This window comes from Zea mays, chromosome 10 (genome assembly GCF_902167145.1).
Source record: "Zea mays cultivar B73 chromosome 10, Zm-B73-REFERENCE-NAM-5.0, whole genome shotgun sequence".
NCBI classification, from domain to species: Eukaryota; Viridiplantae; Streptophyta; class Magnoliopsida; order Poales; family Poaceae; genus Zea; species Zea mays.
In genome coordinates, this window is record NC_050105.1 from 92,143,653 (window position 1) to 92,160,513 (window position 16,861).

At 43.9% G+C, this 16,861-nt stretch overlaps 1 protein-coding gene across 1 annotated transcript; it reads right to left on the reverse strand.

The window, feature by feature from the left end:
* Positions 1-11,352: 11,352 nt before the first annotated feature.
* Positions 11,353-12,286, reverse strand: LOC109943092 (casein kinase 1-like). The gene is made up of 3 exons (XM_020545914.3): positions 11,957-12,286; positions 11,726-11,874; positions 11,353-11,580 (listed from the first exon to the last, which is right to left on the reverse strand). The coding sequence occupies exons 1-3, from the start codon at positions 11,973-11,975 to the stop codon at positions 11,464-11,466; spliced, it is 285 nt and encodes a 94-aa protein (XP_020401503.1). The 5' UTR covers positions 11,976-12,286; the 3' UTR covers positions 11,353-11,463.
* Positions 12,287-16,861: the final 4,575 nt, after the last annotated feature.

Genomic DNA, 16,861 nt, shown 5'->3' on the forward strand with positions numbered 1-16,861 from the left:
TGGACAATGCCAAGCAAATCTGGGAAACCCTCAAGATCTCTCATGAGGGGAACGATGTCACCTTGCTCACCAAGATGGAGTTGGTGGAGGGCGAGCTTGGACGATTCGCAATGATAAGGGGCGAGGAGCCAACTCAAACATACAAACGGCTCAAGACCCTTATCAACAAAATAAGGAGCTACGGAAGCACGCGATGGACGGATCACGACGTTGTCCGCCTAATGCTAAGGTCCTTTACCGTTCTTGATCCTCATTTGGTGAACAATATTCGTGAAAATCCTAGGTACACCAAGATGTCGCCCGAAGAAGTTCTGGGGAAGTTCGTAAGCGGGCGAATGATGATCAAGGAGGCAAGATATGTGGACGATGCGTTGAATGGTCCTATTCATGAGCCTCAACCCATTGCTCTCAAGGCAACGAGGAGCAAGGAGGCGCTACCAAGCAAGGTGGCGCAAGTTGAGGCGGCCGGGCTAAATAATGAGGAGATGGCCCTCATCATTAAGCGATTCAAGACGGCGCTTAAAGGTCGCAAGGGACAGCCAAGCAAGACCAAGACAAAGGAGAAGCGCTCGTGCTTCAAATGTGGTAAGATTGGTCATTTCATTGCTAACTGTCCCGATAATGAAAGTGACCAGGAAAAGGGGAACGAAAGGGAGAAGAAGAAGCATTACAAGAAGGCCAAGGGCGAGGCACATATCGGAAAGGAGTGGGATTCGGATTGCTCCTCCTCCGACAATGAAGGACTCGCCGCCACCGCCTTCAACAAGTCATCCCTCTTCCCCAACGAGCGTCACACTTGCCTCATGGCAAGGGAGAAGAAAGTAAGCACTCATGATACTAGTACTTATGCTTCTTCAAGTGAGGATGAGTCTAGTGATGATGATGAGATAGATTACTCATGCTTGTTCAAGGGATTAGATAGATCTAAAATTAATAAGATTAATGAGTTGATTGATGCTTTGAATGACAAGAATAGATTACTAGAAAAACAAGAGGATCTTTTATATGAGGAGCATGATAAATTTGTTAGTGCACAAAATTCTCTTGCTCTAGAAATTAAAAGGAATGAAATGCTCTCTAGTGAATTATCTACTTGTCATGAATCCATCTCTAAATTAAAAAGTGTTAATGACGATTTGAATGCTAAGTTAGAAATAGCTAGTAAATCAACATCTTGTGTAGAAATTGTTGAAACTTGCAATAGGTGTAAAGATTTTGACATTGATGCTTGTAGTGAACACCTAGTTTCAATTTCCAAACTTAATGATGAATTGGCTAGTCTTAATGCTCAACTTAAGACTAGCAAGAGTAATTTTGATAAGCTAAAATTTGCAAGGGATGCCTACACAATTGGTAGACACCCCTCAATTAAGGATGGACTTGGCTACAAGAAGGAAGCCAAGAACTTGACAAGCCATAAGGCTCCCATCTCCGCCAAGGAGAAAGGGAAGGCCCCTATGGCTAGTAGTGTGCAAAAGAACCATGCCTTTATGTACCATGATAGGAGACAATCTAGAAATGCTTATAGGAGATGTAACACATATGATGCTTTTGATTCTCATGACATGTTTGCTTCTAGTTCTTCTTATGTGCATGATAGAAATGTTGGTAGGAGAAATGTTGTTAATGTTCCTAGGAAAGTAATGAATGAACCCTCTACAATTTATCATGTTTTAAATGCTTCCTTTGCTATTTGTAGAAAGGATAGGAAAATAATTGCTAGGAAGTTAGGGGCAAAATGCAAGGGAGACAAATCTTGCATTTGGGTCCCTAAGGATATTTGCACTAACCTTGTAGGACCCAACATGAGTTGGGTACCTAAGACCCAAGCCTAAATTTGCCTTGCAGGTTTATGCATCCGGGGGTTCAAGCTGGATTATCGACAGCGGATGCACAAACCATATGACGGGGGAGAAGAAGATGTTCACCTCCTACGTCAAGAATAAGGATTCCCAAGATTCAATTATATTCGGTGATGGGAATCAAGGCAAGGTAAAAGGGTTAGGTAAAATTGCAATTTCTAATGAGCACTCTATCTCCAATGTGTTTTTAGTTGAGTCTCTTGGTTACAATTTGCTATCTGTGAGTCAACTATGCAATATGGGATATAATTGTCTTTTTACAAATGTAGATGTGTCTGTCTTTAGAAGAAATGATGGTTCACTAGCCTTTAAGGGTGTATTAGACGACAAGCTTTACTTAGTTGATTTTGCAAAAGAAGAGGCCGGTCTAGATGCATGCTTAATTGCTAAGACTAGCATGGGCTGGTTGTGGCATCGCCGCTTAGCACATGTGGGGATGAAGAACCTTCACAAGCTTCTAAAGGGAGAACACGTGATAGGTTTGACTAACGTACAATTCGAAAAAGATAGACCTTGTGCAGCTTGTCAGGCAGGTAAACAGGTGGGAGGAGCGCATCACAGCAAGAATGTGATGACCACATCAAGACCCCTGGAGCTGCTACATATGGACCTCTTCGGACCCGTCGCCTATCTAAGCATAGGAGGAAGTAAGTATGGTTTAGTTATTGTTGATGACTTTTCCCGCTTCACTTGGGTGTTCTTTTTGCAGGATAAGTCTGAAACCCAAGGGACCCTCAAGCGCTTCCTCAGGAGAGCTCAAAATGAGTTTGAGCTCAAGGTGAAGAAGATAAGGAGCGACAACGGGTCCGAGTTCAAGAACCTTCAAGTGGAGGAGTTCCTTGAGGAGGAAGGGACCAAGCACGAGTTCTCCGCTCCCTACACACCACAGCAAAATGGTGTGGTAGAGAGGAAGAACAGGACGCTAATCGATATGGCGAGGACGATGCTTGGAGAATTCAAGACCCCCGAACGCTTTTGGTCGGAAGCCGTGAACACGGCTTGCCACGCCATCAACAGGGTCTACCTTCACCGCCTCCTCAAGAAGACTTCATATGAGCTACTAACCGGTAACAAACCCAATGTATCTTACTTTCGTGTATTTGGGAGCAAGTGCTACATTCTAGTGAAGAAGGGTAGAAATTCCAAGTTTGCTCCCAAAGCTGTAGAAGGGTTTTTGTTAGGTTATGATTCAAATACAAAGGCGTATAGGGTCTTCAACAAATCATCGGGTTTGGTTGAAGTCTCTAGCGACGTTGTATTTGATGAGACTAATGGCTCTCCAAGAGAGCAAGTTGTTGATCTTGATGATGTAGATGAAGAAGACGTTCCAACGACCGCGATACGCACCATGGCGATTGGTGAAGTACGACCACAGGAACGAAAGGAGCAAGATCAACCTTCCTCCTCAACTATGATGCATCCCCCAACTCAAGACGATGAACAGGTTCATCAACAGGAGGCGTGTGATCAAGGGGGAGCACAAGATGATCATGTGATGGAGGAGGAAACACATCCGGCACCTCCAACCCAAGTTCGAGCGGTGATTCAAAGGGATCATCCCGTCGACCAAATTTTGGGTGACATAAGCAAGGGAGTAACTACTCGATCTCGATTAGTTAATTTTTGTGAGCATTACTCCTTTGTCTCTTCTATTGAGCCTTTCAGGGTAGAGGAGGCCTTGCTAGATCCGGACTGGGTGTTGGCCATGCAGGAGGAACTCAACAATTTCAAGCGCAATGAAGTTTGGACATTGGTGCCTCGTCCCAAGCAAAATGTTGTGGGAACCAAGTGGGTGTTCCGCAACAAACAGGACGAGCATGGGGTGGTGACAAGGAACAAGGCTCGGCTTGTGGCAAAAGGTTATGCCCAAGTCGCAGGTTTGGACTTTGAGGAGACATTCGCTCCTGTGGCTAGGCTAGAATCAATTCGTATCTTGCTAGCATATGCTGCTCACCATTCCTTCAGGTTGTTCCAAATGGATGTGAAGAGCGCTTTCCTCAACGGGCCGATCAAGGAGGAGGTGTACGTGGAGCAACCCCCTGGCTTCGAGGATGAACGGTACCCCGACCATGTGTGTAAGCTCTCTAAGGCGCTCTATGGACTTAAGCAAGCCCCAAGAGCATGGTATGAATGCCTTAGAGACTTTCTAATTGTTAATGCTTTCAAGGTTGGGAAAGCCGATCCAACTCTCTTTACTAAGACATGTGATGGTGATTTGTTTGTGTGCCAAATTTATGTCGATGACATAATATTTGGTTCTACTAACCAAAAGTCTTGTGAAGAGTTTAGCAGGGTAATGACGCAGAAATTCGAGATGTCGATGATGGGCGAGTTGAACTACTTCCTTGGGTTCCAAGTGAAGCAACTCAAGGACGGCACCTTCATCTCCCAAATGAAGTACACGCAAGATCTGCTAAAGCGGTTTGGGATGAAGGACGCCAAGCCCGCAAAGACTCCGATGGGAACCGACGGACACACCGACCTCAACAAAGGAGGTAAGTCCGTTGATCAAAAAGCATACCGGTCAATGATAGGGTCTTTACTTTATTTATGTGTTAGTAGACCGGATATTATGCTTAGCGTATGCATGTGTGCTAGATTTCAATCCGATCCTAAGGAGTGTCACTTAGTGGCGGTGAAGCGAATTCTAAGATATTTGGTTGCTACGCCTTGCTTCGGGCTCTGGTATCCAAAAGGGTCTACCTTTGACTTGGTTGGATACTCAGATTCCGACTATGCTGGATGTAAGGTCGATAGGAAGAGTACATCAGGGACGTGCCAATTCTTAGGAAGGTCCCTGGTGTCGTGGAACTCTAAGAAACAAACCTCCGTTGCCCTATCCACCGCTGAGGCCGAGTATGTTGCCGCAGGACAGTGTTGCGCGCAACTACTTTGGATGAGGCAAACCCTCCGGGACTTTGGCTACAATCTGAGCAAAGTCCCACTCCTATGTGATAATGAGAGTGCTATCCGCATGGCGGAAAATCCTGTTGAACACAGCCGCACAAAGCACATAGACATCCGGCATCACTTTTTGAGAGACCACCAGCAAAAGGAAGATATCGAAGTGTTTCATGTTAGCACCGAGAACCAGCTAGCCGATATCTTTACCAAGCCTCTAGATGAGAAGACCTTTTGCAGGTTGTGTAGTGAGCTAAATGTCTTAGATTCGCAGAACTTGGATTGAATTGTAGCATACATGTGTTTATGCCTTTGATCATGTTCCTTTTTGTATTTTGTTGTTTCGTATGGTGCTCAAGTTGTACAAACACTCCCTGGACCTCACAAGTCCGTTGCAAAGTGATGCACAGTTTTAGGGGGAGATGTGTTACAACTTGACCCTTTGAGACTAACCATATGCTTAAGTTTGCTTGATTTAGTCTCGAAGGAGAATTAAAAGGGAAAAGGTGGACTTGGACCATGCAAGACTTCCACTGCACTCCGATGAAAAGAGTAACTTTTCCAAGTTCATCTTTTAACTCTTATTGCCTATTTGCTCTTCATTGAAGATTTTGGTGAGGCAATGGGGTTAAAGGGCCAAGATTGATCCCGTTTTGGTGCTTGATGCCAAAGGGGGAGAAAATAAAGGCCAGAGCAATAGATGGATCAGCTACCACTTGAGAAACTTTGAAAATAGTAGAATAGAGCTTTTGGTTTGTCAAAACTCTTGAATTATCTCTTTTGTCAAAAGTCGGGGAGAAGTGTTGATTATGGAAAAAGGGGGAGTTTTTAAAATCTTTGATCAATCTCTTTTGGAATGACTCTCTTTATGCTTCAACATGTGTGTTTGACTTAGAGATAGAGATTTGAGTTTGATTTTCAAAAACAAATCAAGTGGTGGCAAAGGATGATCCATATATGCCAAAATTGAATCAAAATAAATTTGAGTTTTATTTGAAGTGATATTGCACTTGTTCTACTTGCTCTATGTTGTGTTGGCATAAATCACCAAAAAGGGGGAGATTGAAAGGGAAATGTGCCCTTGGGCCATTTCTAAGTATTTTGGTGATTGAGTGCCAACACAAGTGCTTAAATGTGAATCTATGCCCATGGATGGACAAAGTGCAAATCAAAAGTAAATGTATGTTTCTAAGCCTTAGTACATTGGTTTTGTGTACTAATATACTTGTCTAAGTGTTAGAAACAGAAAGAAGAAGAAAAGAAAAGAGGTGCAAAAGGCTTGGCTGTGTACAGCCAAGACTCAGCTCAGTCTGGCACACCGGACTGTCCGGTGGTGCACCGGACAGTGTCCGGTGCGCCAGGCTGACTCGAAGTGAACTGGCCGCTCTCGGGAATTTCACCGGCGACGTACGGCTATAATTCACCGGACTGTCCGGTGTGCACTGGACTGTCCGGTGAGCCAACGGTCGGCCGCGGAATCCGCGCGCGACACGTGGCCGAGCCAACGGTCGGAAGGGGGCACCGGACTGTCCGGTGTGCACCGGACATGTCCGGTGCGCCAACGGCTCCCAGATCTGCAACGGTCGGCTGCACCATTTTAGGAAGGAAATCGGGCACCGGACACTGTCCGGTGTGCACCGGACTGTCCGGTGCACCAGACGACAGAAGGCAAGAATGGCCTTCCAGATTTGCTCTCAACGGATCCTAGCTGCCTTGGGGCTATAAAAGGGACCCCTAGGCGCATGGAGGAGAATACTAAGCAACCTTAGAGCATTCTTGATCATCCACACTCAGTCTTTGCGCATTCGTTTGTCATTCTCAGTGATTCGAGCTCCGTTCTAGTGAGAACTTTGAGATAGTCTTTTGAGCTCGATTCTTGGCCGTGTGTGTGCGCATTTTGCTGTGGATTTGTGTGTGTTGCTTCTCTCCCTTACTCCGTGCTTCTTTGTGAACTTCAAGTGTAAGGGCGAGAGACTCCAAGTTGTGGAGATTCCTCGCGAACGCGATAAGAAAAGAAAAGCATAACACTGTGGTATTCAAGTTGATCATTGGATCACTTGAGAGGAGTTGAGTGCAACTCTCGTCCGTTGGGACGCCACAACGTGGAGTAGGCAAGTTTTGTACTTGGCCGAACCACGGGATAAACCACTGTGTCTTCTCTGTGTTGAACTCCTTGTGGTTATCGTATTGTGCAAGATCTTCTCTCTAGCCACTTGGCATTAACTGTGCTAACGCTTAATCAAAGTTTTGTGGCTTAAGTTTTTAAGTTTTACAGGATCACCTATTCACCCTCCTCTAGGTGCTCTCAGGCGCCCCGCGTGCCCTGTGACGACGGCGGCTCTCAGCTCCCTTACGGAAGCAGGGGGACGTCAGCAAGGACTCGACCGCTCCGACAGTTGTCCCTCCGCCAAGCTCCGTTGCTCCTCCGACAGCCACGACATCACACCAGCAGGATGTCAAGATCTCTCCGGCTGCCACATTGGCATGTACTTAGGGCGCTAGCTCTCCCTCCGCTAGACACGTAGCACTCTGCTACACCCTCATTGTACACCTGGATCCTCTCCTTACGACTATAAAAGGAAGGACCAGGGCCTTCTTAGAGAAGGTTGGCCGCGCGGGGACGAGGACGGGACAAGCGCTCTCTTGGGGCCGCTCGCTTCCCTCACCCGCGTGGACGCTTGTAACCCCCTACTGCAAGCGCACCCGACCTGGGCGCGGGACGAACACGAAGGCCGCGGGATTTCCACCTCTCTCACGCCCGTCTCCGGCCACCTCGCTTTCCCCCCTTCGCGCTCGCCCACGCGCTGGACCCATCTGGGCTGGGGCACGCGACACACTCACTCGTCGGCTTAGGGACCCCCGGTTTCGAAACGCCGACAATATCTATACTCGACTCCGTCGAATCCGATATCTAAATCCACGGATAAAATTGCCATCAATGTACCATGGCCATCTCCTCCACGCTGCAAAATTTGCATTTTCCCTCCCTGCTCAGGTCGTCGCATCACGTGTTCTAGAAGAGGCTAACCTGCACAGCGCTCTGTGCTATGTACTAAACGACAACTAAGCTAGATAGGACCAGTGAATTGAAATGTCTCAATCAAGTCCCCCCCCTGCATAGATGGCCATGTTGATTAATTAGGCAGTGATTAGGGATGATTAATATATAATCACTCCTCTGGTCACCAATAAGTCAGCTAGATATTTGAATTCCACGGCCCAAAACATATATAATTCTGACCACTACTCTTTTCCATACAATAGTATATATTAATTTGTTCCAGGGTTAGTCCTCTATATTAATTACGTAGAAAGAAGGGTTTTGGTAGACTAGCGGTTAATTTAAAAGAGTTTTGGTAGCATTCTAGCTGCTAGGTCCTGTGTTTGACTCCCTCCTCCTTGGCAAATCCTGGGCAAATCAAAAAACGCTAATTTCCTCACGTTGTTCTTGAGCATGACATGCATTGTCGTCTTACCGCTACTCGGTCAACGACGGTCAGCATCCTCCAGCATGCATCATATGAAATTCCTGGGCAAATCAGGTAACATGCATGCATGGTGTCACATCTCGCGTTTCTGTACAACGTACATACCTTGGTACTGTTTATATGTCTGGCATATACTGTATTAGCTACATGTATACGTAACGTTTATACGCACATTAATTGTATCACGTGTAAACCAAGAACTTGGTTTAAACCATGCAAGCCGTCCTGAATTTTTTTCTTCAAAATAACCCTTCCACCATGCATGCATCAGCTCTCAAAACCATTCCACCTGCCATGGTATATTTTTAAATACATCCCACCTCCAACAACACGTTAGTTTGCATGGTTTGCACTTAAGACCGTTACTAGGTAAGTGCCCGTGCGTTGCAACGGTAACATATAATACTAGCATAACTTAAGTACAGATATGTGTCATACTGTTATGAGAAAAGATTTTGTAACCCAGTTATGATTCTAGCCATACATAAATTTTGTTATCTTAATCTAGCTATTTCACGACTATATAGTACAGTGCCTATGTGTTGCGACGACATAATATTTGATGAGTGATTCTAGCAATCCATTATCATGGCATGGATATTATGCATAATATTCACATAAAAGTAAATTCAATTACAAGCATGAATAGAAAGTAACATATGAGCAATTCATGTATCTTTAATTGCCATACCACATGTTTCTGCAAGCTGGTCAGGTTAAGTTTATTTGGTCTCTACTGTAACTTAGCAACAAAAATACAATTTAGTACATGGTCACAATTAGGAACCTACCCTCTACAGCCTAAGCATTTGATACAAACTTCACGTTAATCTCAATATATCATAAATTCTTTGTCAGCAACCAATAACAAATGATGATGTGGTCCATGAATGACCCCATTCGTGTTGTGAGGTTCTTGATGTAGGTTGCCTCGTAGCTTCTTATCCCCACCTCGATGGCCTCGACACTTGACTTGCTCAATAAAATTATTAACAGTAGACGCAAGAGCACTGGACATGAGAACAAAATACTTTATTGAGTGAAAATAAGAACATAACTAAAAGCATAGTCGTAGTCAGCACCTCAAGAGCAACATAATTGGGAGTTCCACAGGTTTTATGCAGCAGGCCATCCTCCTGCAAGTCCACAAAAAGGTATTGAAAAACGTCTTATGAAGGTACTAAATTCTTCTAAGTAAAATGTATTATGTGATTTCATAATAAGTAGCTTTTAAATATATGATCCTGCAGAGTCCAGACAAGGAACCACTTCAGAAAAATCTTAGAGGGCGCACACTTTGATCAGTCTAGATTTACAGATTTACTATATACTTCTATCGTGTTCATAGTAGGAAATCACTGTCTAACATAAGCTTGAGTGGTGGAACTCTAAGCCAGAGCACACAATTGCGATGGACAATTGTAGTGGAACTCTAAGCCAGGGCACATAATAAAGGCTATTATGTTCATATGTTCAGTGAAATCTACAACTTGTCATTGTGTAACTGGCAATTTTTCACATGTGAAGGTTGCCATATTTCACGCAAGAAGTATAGTTTCAGTTAGTGAGACATGCCTTTTTCTAGCAGCTTTTTCGGGCTTCTTGGTCGTCGAGGAGCGAGCAAGCAATGCTTCATTGCCAGCAACCTGCTGGAAGGCACATGTGGCGAGTGTCCTGCTGAAGACTCCCCAAACAGTAACCTACAATGCAGCGGACATTACAACAAGCAACTGGTAAGGCACCAACGGGAAGAAAATATATACGACCATTGCTACAGGCTAAATAACAGAACCATTACGTATATGACTTTGACAAAATACAATATGTAGCAATGTCTCGCTTTCTTGTAAGCATACGGACTGTAACCACCATCTCAGCATCTAAGCGAGGCATCAACATGGATGCTAACGCACGTCTGCACCACTATGTAAGCACACTGCAATTAATTAAAAGTGTTCTTATGAGAAGTAATTAAAAGTGTTCTTGACAATGTATGGTTTACATAGTACAAGTACTCAAGCATTTGATTGTACTTATCACTCATTAGATGCACCAAACTGGTAAACCATACACCGATTAGTAACTTAAATGCAATTTTCTTACCTTGAGAAGGAGATCATTTCTTGTCATGAAGCCCTGGTTCTATGACAAACAAACAAAAAGGGAATTTCAAGCCTGGTAATAGTGTGGTTATTGTAGTGGGCTACAATGTTATTCTTTTCTCTTGAGATGAGCTAATCCTTTTTAGTAGAGCCTGAGATGAGATGAGCTGAGCTTGCCCAGGCTCCTGTGTGTCGCCACTTCACCTCACCTGGATGGCTTGCATATATCTATGATGAGGACAGACCTACTCCTCCTGTGCTTCTCATCCCTCATCACGCTTTTGTGTCCCAATCCCAGCCAACAACGTTGGCTAGAGTGCCTGTCTGTGCTCTCTACGACAGCTCAATGCAGAACTCCCTTCATAGCAAGTAGGTGAGCCATGAATTATCTGTTACTGTTTTCATCAGTTGAAAATTGGAGCGATAGAAGAATGGTCATACCTTGTACACTACTCCGTACTCACCCTGCCAAGTTCTCGTTCAGTTGAAAAATTGCATGTGATGGCTTTTCAAAAATTCTATTGGCAAACATATTGGTTCTGCAGCTGGATCCTGCAGCTTCTTCTCCAATTTTTCATGTTCAAGTAACTCCACTATCTGTTCTGATTGCTCAAGCACTTTTATAGAAAAAACAAAGAACATACTTATTTCAGACATGGATGAAGTTCCATTATATTATTAATATGGGAGCTCCAACTACAATTCTCATAAATGCATCTAGCAGAATACGGAGCGAGCTCTCTTGTGGGCTAGCAAATTGATATGAGCTGTTTTGAATGAATCAATATAAGATTATCAAAACAAATGAGGAATTTAAACAGAGAACTATTGCACTACTTCACAGAATGTTATGAGTCATTCCCTGCTGCCAAGCTACACTACCTGCAATTTTATTTTTCGAAGTTCACTTTATCTGTTTGCTGGCCTTAAAAAATTCAGCAATTATATCGCTAAGAAGTGCAGTATGAAATATTGTAAAGAGGGAGCAAGAAACAGGCCTTGAAACAGCGCACACATAACATGGTCATGTGTTGACCCAAATTCCACCCCAAGACCAGGTGCAGATAGACAAGTTGTATCTGCTTCGACGTAATCCACGATCTTGTAGGTTCAAGAGGAGACCAGCGACAATATCGTGGTCATCGACGGCCTGACCGATGGACTTGAGTTTATCGGAGGAGGCAGACGCGCTGGACTCCAACGCGCCAGGTAGCAAACAACACTGATCTGTATCCCACACCAAGGCATGTTATTTTTGTTGCGAAGACCAAGGAAATGCAAAGTGAAGAATTTATTGACACTACATCAGTATGTGGTTTCAACAGGTCCAAAACAAATACAAGAAAAATGTAGAACCGTAGGATAGACTCACCATCTGATCAGCAAGCATTAGTACTGTTTTAAGTGAGAACTTTCTGCTGCAGTAGTTAAATAAGTCCTTCAGACTTGGACCAAGCAGATCAATCACCATGACATTGTACTGCCCCTCCACCCCGAACCACTTAAGATGTGGAATCCCAGCTGCAAATCAGGGCAGAAAAGAAACAAATCAGTAAAATACCAGTGTAATTGGCTAACCAAATCCTACTGTGGTTGCACTTACTTCCACCCTGCAAAAGCATGTATAGTTTTGATTCATAGTGAAGCTGTGGATGCCGTGATGTGACTGATTCCTAATAACAAGTTATATACGCACAAAACATATGGTGAGCAAGCAGTCCAGAATTCCTAATAGCAACTATAGCAAACAATATCGACCATCTAGCAATTAGGAAGTTGCACTGGATATATCTGTGCCAAAAATATTGTTTGATATGCCACTGTTGATATTACAGCCTTGGAGCAACATTCATCATCAGCTAACACACTAATTCAAAATACTGGCAACACCACTAGACGAAATCGGGTCCACTATAACACAGACAACACTACCCCCCTTCTGTTCCAGAAGAACTGTTAATAGGGTCCCCTTCTATTCCTGCCATACAGAACCCAAAGAATTGTTAGGACAACTAAAAAAACTAATAACATGATAAGTGTTGTGCTCATAATTGCCTACCAAAAAGATGATGATAGCTCGATACAAACAAACAATCAAATAAAGAAAGAAATTTATTAACTAAGCGTTGAACTATGAGCTAACAAAATTTCATCATTGATTGATTGGGCATCCTCTTTTGGAATAAGTTGTTTGGACACCTTATCACTTGGGATGTCAATATAAACTCGATTTTCTCACAGAGATAAATTTGAGAAATCACGCCATGCTAGAACTATATTCTGCCTTTTGGAAAAGGAGGGAGCATATGCTCCCTTCTATATGAACTAAGATTACACGTGATGGTGTCATAGGCCAAGTGAGCCAACATCAATATCTACAAACTATGACCTGTGAGTATTAATATGGAATCTGGAAAGCATTCTCTAATACAAAATTGTGACATGGATAGCATATGCATTGGCAGAGTCTAGCAACAACAAACCTGATAGGTTTAATAGTCAACACTATTAAGAGATTTATCCTAATTCATTTCATCTAAACTACAACACAAATATGAAAAATTTTAGAGCTTCTCTAGAAACTTCACTTAGCTATCTCGTCCTGGAGTTTGTGGAGGTGGATGCTGAGGCAGCCGAAACGGTCGATGTTCTGATGGTCCTTCAACATCACTCGTGCCCCGTGCAGTCACCCTACAGTGTGGAACCAATCCCCACAGCCTTCTTTTCGTCTGCACGCAAACACCCATACCGCACACCAAAAATAAATTAACTGCACACAATTGTATCTTTCTCTTCATTTTACTTTTTATGCCACATAGGAACATATTTTAGAATTACTTGTCTCTACTCAAACAAAAAAACAACAATAAAATGTGATTGACCAACCAGGAGAAGCATTGCTGTCAAACAGTGCCCACCAGTTTAAGAAATATCGTCTTCACATTTCAGATTTCACAACATAAGGAATCACTCAACATTCAACAAGGTTAAAAACACAATAAAGTTACTCGAACAACAGGTGGCAATAGTAATCAAGATTCACATTGATACTATTTGCAACGAAGATCACTATTTCATTTCAGAACTTAGATATGAAAATATGGACTCCTAGTTTACAGATTGTAACACATTATAAACAATTTTCATGTCCAAAAGGTACTAAGAGTAAGGGATGAGTATCAGAAATCAAGACAGGTGAGTATCTAAAATCAAGACATGTCTGGTAATGAGAAGCTAACCAGATTTGGAATCCCACAATGTTCTAAACACAAATGAATATCAGACGATGCTTTGCTGCTACAACAAATTTTGAAAAATCGCAAATTTATAACAGAGTGGTTAGAATCATATTTGGAAGTCTAAACAATTACAGATCCTTGGCAACAAAGTTAGATCAGATCCCTGTTCTCTAAACCAAGGAGGTAACACACAGATGCAGAATCAGACATGGGACTCGATCCGTGAGCTTTGGTGTTACCTGAGCGGGAACAGATGAGAGCAGTTGCGAGTATCTGCGAACCACCACCACGTAGCAATGAAGCAGTCAAGCCGCCATTTCCGCTCTTATTTCTGAGACCACAGATGGCGAAGGAAGGAGCAAGCGGCTGCAGGAAGCGCGGAGGGAGGCGAGCGCGGATGGCGGCGGATGGAGCGCGGAGGGAGATGGCAGGCTCGGCGCGCGACGACAGAACCGTAGAATTGTGGACGCCTATGATAGGCACATAATTAGTAGTAGAGATTACAGAAATAACTAAAAGACTCTAAGAAGGCATGTAAGTAATATGCCATGTGGCTTCCAGCAAAGCTATGACACTGAACAATTGAGTTTAAGTAGATGTAGTGTAGAATAAAATGAGCAACACAGTTCGTAGGGTAAAAAACAGTAGAGGAGAAATAGTTATAGCATAGTAGAATGAGAAGGCAAACAATATACTTTTGGCATCTTTAGTCCCTAACGGGTTCAAACCTTTTCGAGGTCATAAGGTATTGAGTCAAAGATAAGCGATTGCCAAATCCTATAAAGTGAACAATTTTGTTTATCAGTAAAATTGACAGTATTTTTTTCATGTCAAATACTCAAATCTGAATACCAGATTTCAGATATTTGATAAAATATTCCTCAAGATATATATCACCAAACTGACTGAGAGGTTGAATTCAATTTATTATTTATGGAGAATATAATAACCAGTTATTGAAATAAGTGATATAAAACATTAAACATAAGAAAGAGCTATGTTTTTGTAAAAAGAAGTATACCTTTTGGCCAGCCAAACATTACTGCACAAAAAATTGGGAGGACAAGAGTTGCATTGAACAACTGCATTACAAATTTGTTAAACAGAAGGGAAAAAGATTGATATCAATGGCATTTATAGGCCTTGTCTCTGCCTAGGTAATTAGCATTCCACATTCTATCATTACCAATGACATATTTCAATGCGCATGTATGTGCAATATATGGCCAATCTAGAATATGTAAAGTGCATTTACATGCATTTATGAATGTTACATTTGCCAAAGCATGGCCGGCCAAAGTAAGCAATCGAGTGAGCATGTTATTCATGTGAGGAGGTTGACCAGCATATGCACAACATACTAAAACAACCAGCTGGCGGTTGAGGTTGCTATGAATTGTTAGGTAATGTACTCAAAACAGACCCTGTGCAAGGAACTGACGGAGCATTGGTCTATCGTGTGGGTAGCCAAGGAGCATTGTATGATTGGTAATGAAGTAGATACGACTGTGAAGTGGTATTCCGCTCCAGTTGCACAATAACTGGAACTGGGAACTGGATCCTTGGAGGTAACTGCCAAAGGAACAATAACATTTGTTGAAGTAATTGTCGACTTTACCTAAGGTCCAAATGAACCCATGGTCAGTCGATAACAAACTGATTTTGAGGGGGAAGAACAGGGTTACGTATATTACTACATGACGTATATTACCGGAACAAACATAGTTCCATCGGTGTAGGCATGAGGATTGATGGCCTTGGTCGTACGCTGCCCACATACGCTGCAGGCGAAGGCCACCCGCATGCGCCACCGTGGTGATTTTGTGAAGAGGGACCAAGCCAGTGTCAACACCTCGGGCCTGCCCGCAGGCTCAGCTTGCCATCGGTGGTCCCTCCATTCCCAACACCATCGTCCAGCCGCTCCTCATGGCGGCGCTCACCACCAGCCCTATAACCGCGTCCTGTCCATGCAACACAGAAGCCAGGTCAGCCAACGTCACATCAACAATCAGCCCCAGACGCGCCCCATTGGAGGAGTGTGGACAGCGCAGCGGCCATAGGAGAGGGAGCAGCAAGCATGGGAAGGAGTGGGACGGGAATGGAAGCCAACCTAGACCCACCAGATCCAAGACTTCGAAGACATGGGCGCTGTCTCCGGAACCGATCCGGCCCTCGCCGCTATGGCTGGAGCGGGGAGAGTGCGAGGCGCGATGAGATTCAGGAGAATGAAGAATGGGCCCTCATGCTCTCCATTCCCGCTTTAGCGTTGACTTCAATGGCCTACAAGATATGGACGAGGTCGATGGAGGAAAATGTGCCCATCAGCCCCTCACCCGAGGTGATGTCGAAGTGATAGAGGCGACCCTTTTGCGGCATTGAGGTTGTACTCGCAGTCCACCACCACGCCGCTAGCCACGGCGAGCGCTAGTGACGCGACGGTGTAGATCGTCCCCATCCGCCTGGGCTCCTCTAGCACTGCCCCGTTGGGCCCATCAACGACGACCACGCTTCCTCTCCCTTCCCCTTCCTTGCAGCATCCGGCGACGCCATTGGCAGCAGTGGAGCCACGGAGGGGGCAGAGCTAGAGAGCGTGAGGCAGAGATTACCTAGGCTTGGAGGTTGAGGGGGTAGTGGGTGAGCGGAGACTGGGTGGACCCAGGCCTCGCACGATCTGGGGGGAAGACAGCGAGGCGGACCAGGTCGCGAGCGCGGCGGCGGGCATGGTTCTGCGGCAGACGGACGCTCGAACATGGGGCCCACCTATCGGGCGAGGGCAGAACCGCAGAACCAGCCGATGGTAGAACAGGGCGTGGGCAGACTACTCTTACTGCCTTAATAAGTATTCATATATCAAATAAAATTTCAGAATTGTTCCACTTCTGCCATACTCTAGAAGAAAATATGATGCACAAGGTATCTTAAGAAAAACATCATGCTTCAAGCTCATAAATGATGCATATTCCGATTCATGTATGAGGCAAAGAAATACCAGAGTTGTAAGTAGATATTTAGATTTCTTACTGTCAACTCATAAGTGCTAGCATGTCAGATTATTATGACAGAAGTAACTGCCTATCTTGTGAAACAGAAACTTTAGTGAAAATAACATAAAGGGGAAAACCTTGTCCTCTACAGAAGTTGTAGTTGAATTCCATGGTAGCCGAAAGAATAAACAAAACCTGCAAAGAAAAATAGGCTATCCAATTATCAACATGGCAAACTTATTTAGATAATGCAGTAAAGGTAAATGGTTTTGTATAGGCACTAAA

Excerpts from the sequence above, each read along its gene's own strand:
- LOC109943092 (XM_020545914.3), bottom strand. Across the intron at positions 11,581-11,725 it reads TAATGCTTGCTGATCAGATG|ATCAGTGTTGTTTGCTACCT; the intron begins GTGAGTCTATCC and ends TGTGGGATACAG.